General features: G+C 42.4%; 1 protein-coding gene across 1 annotated transcript in view; it reads left to right on the top strand.

Moving 5' to 3' along the window:
* The first annotated feature begins 2,062 nt into the window (after positions 1–2,062).
* LOC142560555 (nucleolar protein 9) overlaps positions 2,063–8,350 on the top strand; it is an 80,798-nt gene continuing 74,510 nt past the window's right edge. Inside the window, exons 1-2 of the mRNA XM_075672759.1 lie at positions 2,063–2,536; positions 5,856–6,097. Of these exons, the coding sequence (XP_075528874.1) occupies positions 2,290–2,536; positions 5,856–6,097 (489 nt within the window). The 5' untranslated portion in view covers positions 2,063–2,289. The remainder of the gene's footprint in view (positions 2,537–5,855; positions 6,098–8,350) is intronic.

The raw sequence follows: 8,350 nt of genomic DNA, 5'->3' as shown, positions 1-8,350 counted from the left end.
AACTAAACTGGCGGGTGCACGATCGAGGCGCAGCAGCCAGAAACCCAGTAAAGCCACAGAACACCTGGTAAAGCCAAGGGCCATACTGTGCAAAACCCCGTTTCCGGATGGATGGATGGATGTTATGAGCGTCCCCTTTGGAACGGGACGGTGGCTTGCGCCACCAAGCTCTTGCTACTATGCTGCCTAATATTCTACCTAGGTTAACCAATGAGAAACAAAAAAAAAGACACTATGAACTACCACGTCCAAATTTTCTGATACCCTATTGCGAACTGTGCTTTCGTACGTCTCCGTCTTTTGTCGTTTCCCTACTTTTCTTCCACCAATCCTCCAATCGCCTCTTACTGATGTCTATTGCGGACCTGTTTGCTTTACCATTGCTCCCGCTGAACCCAAGGGCTTCAAGGAGGCCAGTGGTGCCTAAATCGACCGCTGGATAGACGTCTTCACATTCTAATAAAATATGCTCCGTCGTTTCCCTAGCTTTACCGCAGCAAGCACATGCTTCTTCTTCCTTCTTATATCTCGCCTTATAGGTACGTGTTCTAAGGCATCCCGATCTCGCTTCGAAAAGTAATGAGCTTCCCTTTGAGTTATCATAAATGGTTTCTTTCCTAATTTCGTTTTTTCCCCTTAAGTAGTTACTCATGGCAGGTTTCTTTTCCATTGCCGCCACCCATGAGATTAATTCAGCCTCTCTGACTTTCCGCTTGACCTTCTTTGTTGCTGTGTTGCCCACCCCACAGGCCGCATACTTGCTGGTAAGCTTCCTAGTTCTTTTCCTCCACTGTGAATCAATGTTTTGCCTGTACAGATACCTGAACACTCTCCCAGCCCATTTACTTTCCTCCATATTCCTCAGCCGTTCTTCATACTCAATTTTACTGCGAGCTTCCCTCACTTCAAAACTAGTCCAGCCCATATCCCCTTGCACAGCTTCATTTGTAGTCTTCCCGTGAGCGCCCAATGCGAGGCGACCCACTGACCTTTGGTTCCCGTCGAGTCCTGATTGTACCCCTGATTTAAAGCAAACAACCGCATTTCCAAAAGTAAGTCCTGGAACCATTACCCCTTTCCACATACCTCGGAGGACCTCGTACCTATTGTATCCCCATAGCGCTCTGTGCTTCATTATGGCTGCATTTCTCTTCCCCTTGACTGTTATGGTTTTTTCCTGTGTTTCCATATATCCGTTGCCTTCGTTTATCCATATACCAAGGTATTTATATTCTGTTACCCGAGGTATTTCTTGGCCCTGTATCTCCACTGTCTGTTCACTGTTTTCATTGAATACAATAACACCTGATTTTCTAACACTAAATTTCAAACCTAAATTGTTGCCTTCCTGTCCACAGATATTAGCCAGACGTTGCAAATCACTTTGCTTGTTTGCGAGCAACACAATGTCGTCCGCATAAAATAAACCTGGGAGTTGCTGCTCTATTACTGTACCTGCCTGTTTGTATGATAGATTAAACCCGATATTACTTCCTTCTAGCGCCCTCTCCATCCTCACCATGTACATCATAAACAGCAGCGGGGATAAAGGGCACCCCTGCCTCAGTCCCTTGTTGATATGAACTTTCTCCGCGCTCCTCATCCCTTCCCATTCCGTTTCCTGTTGTACAGCGCCACCTGTGGTCGCATACTTTAGTTCACAACGCCACCGCTACGCTTATTTCCGTAGCACTGTGGAAGGTTCAGTTTCCCTTCTCTAAATTTGTATAGGTGTTCTGTGGCGGGAGCCATAGAGTTTCCTACAAAATTACTGTAGGAAACTCTATGGCGAGAGCACGATCGATGCGCAGCAGCCAGAACCCAGTAGCTAAAGCGACCTTACTGTGCAAAACCCCGTTTTCGTTTCCTTGTTACAGCGCCACCTGTGGTCACATACTTTAGTTCACGACGCCACCGCTACGTTTATTTCCGTAGCACTGTGAAAGGTACAGTTTGCCTTCTCTAAGTTTGTATAGGTGTTCTGTGAGCACATCAGCACGCGTAGCGTACGTATCGGAGCACGTGCCATCGGAGCCACGGAGGAAGGAAACTGCTCACGTGATCCTACAGCTATCCATGAATTCAAGCGTGTTTGTCTGTTAGGTCAAGCTGGAATCTGAGGTCTTCTCGAGTTGTGTAGGCTTTTAGTTTTTCCTATCTCTTGCATTAATGCATCGCTTATCCACAGTGAAGAAGTGCGCAGCAGAACGTGCTTAGTGATAGGTGTCTGTGTTAAATGGTTCAGAGAGTTCAGAGTGCTTACCGACTACGTGCTTGTAAAGTACAAGAATGAAAGCTGCGAAACACGCTCTACGCCGATCAGGGCAATCCTGTAGTGGTGAAAAAAGAGCGCTGCGCCCAAACGTCTACAATGTTGATGCTTCCGTACGTGCATACGCCGGCCAAGGTTCGACTCATGACAGCAGCAACCATGCGCAGTTTTCACAAGCACACCACGTTGACAAGGACACCAAATCGTACTTTACGATGGCGTGTGAGAGATTTCAGGAAGAGTTCGAGGACGACGAAGATAAAGGTAGTTTCTTTGATATTTTGTGCACTTGCGATTCCGATCCATACAAAGCACCCTTGTCGGCACGTGTCATTTCAATCGTGGAATAACTTGAAGTGCTGCACTCTAATGCTGCAAACACAAGCTGTGTACTGTCGGTGGTCTTGTAAGCCGTGATGGATGACGTCAACTGCCTTTCTGCACATGCATGCAAAAAGGGTGGAACGGTGACAGCGCCGAATGAACGTTGTCCATATTCAAGCTATGACAGGGATAAAATGTCTGGGAATGTGGGTCTACCAAAGTGGACCAGTGGCTTCCATGCATTTCAGTAAAAAAATATAGGTGGACATGACAGTACAAATCACAGCTGGCACAAACCATAGTTGGCACAGTACAACCACAGCTGGCTAACACTTCCAGGGTTAGTTCTAGTAGTAACACATAAATACCCCAGAAAGTGGATGGGAAGACGGTGCTACAGTAGCTCAATTGGCAGAGCATTGCACACGTAATGCAAAGACGTGGGATCGTTCCCCGCCTGCTGCAAGTTGTTTTTTCATCCACTTTCAGTTCCATTAATTCATAATTTCTTTATTTCAAGTAGTAAGTAGAAGTAATTTCTCTTGTGTTGTCCTTGGTGTCTTTGTTTGTTTATTGTTCTGTGTAGTTCCTTCTTCATCCTAGTTGTTCGCAGTACCTGTTACCATGAGTCAACACCAACCAACTCGCCCAATTTTTCCATTCTTTTGAGCCCCTTGAACACTTACTGCTTTGTTATGTTGTTCACACCACGTAGCCCACCCATTGTGCACACAACTTGCGTATTCCAAGAATGTGTCACAAGGAAACTGAAAAAAAAAAAGAAAACAATTAGTATGTGAATATATATGCGCACTGGTGAAAGAAAACTCAATGATAGCTGGAAAAGTTAGCCGAGTGAAATGTTTAGCGTGGTATTGCTCGTTTAATAAATTGCAACTGATCAAAAAATGAGGAAGAAAGTGCACACACGTCCACTCTCACACAAACTTGAAAATGCAGGCAACAGTGAGTGCTATGAACAAAGTGGAAAGTGGAGCTTTATGGCACCATAAATAAACAAAATGTTATCCATCTATGTCCCTTTGAGTGCAGCAGTACACACCCTGTTTAACATAATTGAAAAAAAGAATGGCTCTTAATAGCTTAGAAACGTAGGTAATGATATTCTCTCAGGAAACAACTATATCATACAAAGGCAGAGGCTTGGGCATATTTGTAATTCATTGTAACACAAGCACAGCGCAAAAGACAGGGACAAGATAGACATGCGGCGCCAAAAGTCGGCACCATGTGTGTTTTCTGTCAAGACCCCGTTTTTCGCACTGTGCTTGTGTTACGATAAATATCATATTTTTTTTTCAATACTGGACTTAAAGCCAGTCTGACTCTCAGTTATTTATTTATTATATTGTAATTATAATTATATTATAATTAATTATGTATTTATTAGCTTGATTAGTTTATTGCATCATTGTTTTGGGGCTGTGATTCTGAGTTGTTGCACTCGAAGTGAGTGGACATGCGTTTCAGTAGTTAGTTGCCGCGTGATGTGCGACTTCAGCTGTGCTCAACAGTGGGAGCTTGGCAAAACTGTATCTAAGATATATACATATCTTGCACAGCATTTTTGTCTGTTTGCAATTTACAGTGCATGCTACTAAATCTGCCTTGCATGAACACGAAAGTCTACTGCACTGCAGTTTAGACTGACATACATCATGGCTTTATCAGGCAAATCCTCTATCGGGCAAATCCTCCACCCTTTTCAGGACATGCAACCAGCTCTGGTATTGTTCCTGGTTGTCTGGCAGGAACAAGTTGCAAGTGTGCGACCAAACTTTGGAGGAATTAACTTTGGTTCTGGCTTTTCTGTTCCAAAAACTTGCATAAGCAGTTCGCTGTCTCTGCAGCTGTAGAGAAGCGGGTTATTGATGAAGTATTTTGAAACCTGCTGCTCTGAATTCACTGCCAGGGCTGCCTGACACTTTTCACTACCTTGGTCCAAGACATGTCTCTGATGTCGTGGAGCCGCACCTTGGGTGTTCACACCTGCAAACTTTCCCAATTTTCTTTTATTATTATTTTTTAATGTTCACATATTTGGGCTCATTCTAGGAGTTTATGAAGGGTTGTGTCAAGTTACAAAAATATAATGTGTTGGCCAATGGGGCAGTACAAGATTTAAAAAAAATGCATAAAAAAATAGTGCTGGTAGCTGCTCTAAGACGCCATATACCAGAGGCGTACTTGCTTTGAAAGTGTTTATTCAGTTAAGTCCTTGGAGCAGGCCAAATTGGTAGCAGCAAAGCCATTATGATCTTGAAAAATTGTGTTGTTAGTCCGTCTCTGATGTTCCATGTTTGCTGCTGCTTGTGTGCTGTGTATAAAGATAAATCATCCTTAATAATGTGCTTATGTATCCCACAAAATGTGTGCTGAGGGCAAATATATTACTTTAAGAAATGCAGGCTCCCCCCCCCCCCCCCCCCCCCCCCCCCCCGTCATGCCTGTCATATATGTTTACAAATATTAAAGTTCACAGGTTGGCAGGTATTCTTATTGACTTTTTCTGTGGAAAACACAAAACAGTTACTTTGGCGCTTGCTTTTAAATTCTGTACATGAGGGAGCAATTTTGGGGCCATGAAGTACATACATCACTAATAAATTTATCCATATATAGTGCAATGAAAAACACTTGGATTTAAAGTCTTAGGTATCAAAATATAATATCAGAGGCAAATTCGCCACGCCAAAATTTGAAACAATACCTTGTATAATATGGGGGGTTCTGTGGTATTTTAGTAACACCACCCTCCCTTTCATACTGATTGAACTTGAATACAATGCTTGAGTGGTCATTAATTTACTTAACAATACACAGTGTATTCTTTTGTTGGCAGTTCAGATTGGGTCTGCCAATGTAGAAGCAGTAATGTTCTCTTTTGTGTTTTTATATGGCAAGACTTTCAGATATGTACAAGGGTCACATAGGTTCCTGGATGATACTTGTTTTTGTAGGAAATTCTGCGTAAATAAATAAAAAGTAAATACGAGATCTGCAGCTACATTTATTGAATAGCTGGCCCCCGCTGCTCCTTGCTGTCCGTGTTAATTTTTACTGCTAATGCTCTCTGTGGGGAACTTGTTTAGGTTAAAACCTTTGGATATATAGTATGATAAAAAAGAAGTTTCCATTTTGAAATATGGCTTTATGATTCTTAGATGTCTTTTTTTCTTGGCACTTGTGCTCCTATGCACCAATTTTTAATTCACTGTGGTTCTCTCCCCATAACTAGCGCTCTTCTTGGAAAATGTAGCAGACCAGACCTGTGGAAAGGAGGTGCCGCTCTCGTGTGATGACTCAACAAGCCGCTGTGTGCAAATGCTGCTTATTAATACAAGAAGCACCAGTGTACTGACTCGTTTCATGTCCTCATTCTTGGACAATGTAAATTTAATGTGTACCAATCACAGTGGGGCCTTCGTGATACAGACTCTTCTTGAAGCTTCTTTGAGGTATCTACAGTCACCCACCACTGTAAGTTGGACATCTATATCACACTATATGTTGTGCATGTTCTGAATATAAATAGGCTGCCTTTCATTGTCACCATTTCAGAATTACCATGAAAGCAGCCCAATTAAATTATGCAGCATTATTAGGCAAATATACCATGTCAATTATAACTTTTGTTATCGCTAATTAGCGAACATGAAAATCTCAAAATTATTCTGGATTGCATTAACCACTTTCTTGGCCCAGACCACCATTGTCTGCACAGCTAGTGCTAATTTACGGGAACCCACCCTTTGTCTGGGTTTTCCTGTTGTTTGTATTAACCATACTTTTTTGCTTTAATTGTGGAAGAATTAAACTAATTCTGTTGGCCAGGGTTTTCTTCATGGTGAGTAGTGGTAGACAAACTCGCTGCCCTTCACCAGCCGATAGTTCCTATCATTGGTGCAATATATGGCAGTGATGTGCTGCATACTTGTGAACAACCACTGGGTGCACACACAAGGGATGAATTGTGCATGTAGTTTTCTGGATGCATTGTGTGACGCACACAGCATGTAAGTGCATGCATTTTACAGCAGGATGGGTACCCAATGAATTTGATGCTTCAGCAGTTACTGCTGCACATCATCGATTATGTGCATCACCGATTACTTCTGTTCGTGATGGGTTAGTGACTTCTCTTAAAGTGTCGCGGCACCGCCATGAACCCCATAGAGTCAATGTATAAGAATATCTGAAATTTCAGATGCAAAAAACCTTCGCCGTCCGACTTCCTGTACTTTTTTCCAAGACTACAGGTCCGAAATGGCATTAATTGAAGCCACCACAACCGCTATTTCGATTATTGCACCATCTCAAGCCGGCGCTCTCGCATGCAGGTCCGCTGGCAGCCGTTGTATGGTGGCTAGAAGGGGGCAGTGTGACAGGCGGCTTATCTGTGCCATGCAAGGGAGAGGCGCAATGAGCTATGAAATTTCCTGGTGGCGCTAGGGGCACTGAAGCGCGCTAGTGTGCACGAGGTTATACTTGAAGAAAAAAAGAGCATGAAAGAGAACCAGATGGAAAAGGAGCTGGTGTTGACAAATTTCAACTGGAAGAAAGCCGAAGAGAAAATTGCTAAGCGCACAGTTACAGGGCTAGACGAGGTTCTCGTTAAGCTGATTAATGAACTAGGACCAAAAAGTAAGGAATTCTATGGCGAAAGCAGTGGAAAAAACTTCAAAAGATAGACAAATACCAGACAGTTGGCGACAAAGTAGAATGAATAAATCAATTATGGGGTTTTACGTGCCAAAACCACTTTCTGATTATGAGGCACACTGTAGTGGAGTACTCTGGAAATTTTGACCATCTGGGGTTCTTTAACGTGCACCTAAATTTAGGTACACGGGTGTTAGCAGGTTAGCAATGCAAGCAATTAAATTAAAGCTGCAAGCATGGGCAGAGAATAATCGCATTTTGGGAGAACTTCAGAATGGCTTCAGAATAGGTAGGCGTTTGAATGATAACATATTTGTTCTTACTCATTGTATTGAAATATCAAGAGTAGAAAGCAGACCCTTATATGTGGCCTTTTTAGACATTACAGGAGCGTATGACAACGTAGACCGCAACATTTTGTGGGATATTCTGAAAGGGGGAGGCTTAGGCGACAATTGTCTACAGCTTTTGAGAGAGATTTACCTAGGAAATACCATTTGCTTTGAATGGGAAGGGATGAGGAGTGAAGAGAAAGTTGATATCAACAAGTCTGAGTCAGGGGTGCCCTTTATCCCCACTACTGTTTATGATGTACATGGTGAAGATAGAGAGGGCGCTAGAAGGAAGTAATATCGGGTTTAATCTCTCATACAAACAGACGGGTACAGTAGTAGAACAGCAGCTTCCAGGTTTATTTTATGCGCATGAAATTGTGTTGCTAGTTAACAAGCAAAGTGATTTGCAACGTCTGGCTAATATCTGTGGAAAAGAAGGTGAGAATTTAGGTTTGAAATTTAGCTTTAAGAAATCAGGTGTTACGGTATTCAATGAAAACAGTGAACAGACAGTGGCAATAGAGGGCCAGGAAATACCTCGGGTAAAAGAATATAAATACTTTGGTATATGGATAAACGAAGGCAATATATATATATATATATATATATATATATATATATATATATATATATATATATATATATATATATATGGAATCACAGGAAAAAACAACAGCAGTAAACGGGAAGGGAAATGCAGCCATAATGACACACATAGCGCTGTGGGGATAGAATA

The sequence above is a fragment of the Dermacentor variabilis genome, chromosome 1, assembly GCF_050947875.1.
Source record: "Dermacentor variabilis isolate Ectoservices chromosome 1, ASM5094787v1, whole genome shotgun sequence".
Lineage (NCBI taxonomy): Eukaryota > Metazoa > Arthropoda > Arachnida > Ixodida > Ixodidae > Dermacentor > Dermacentor variabilis.
The sequence above is the reverse complement of the archived record's forward strand: the minus strand, read 5'-3'. Positions and strand labels throughout refer to the sequence as shown.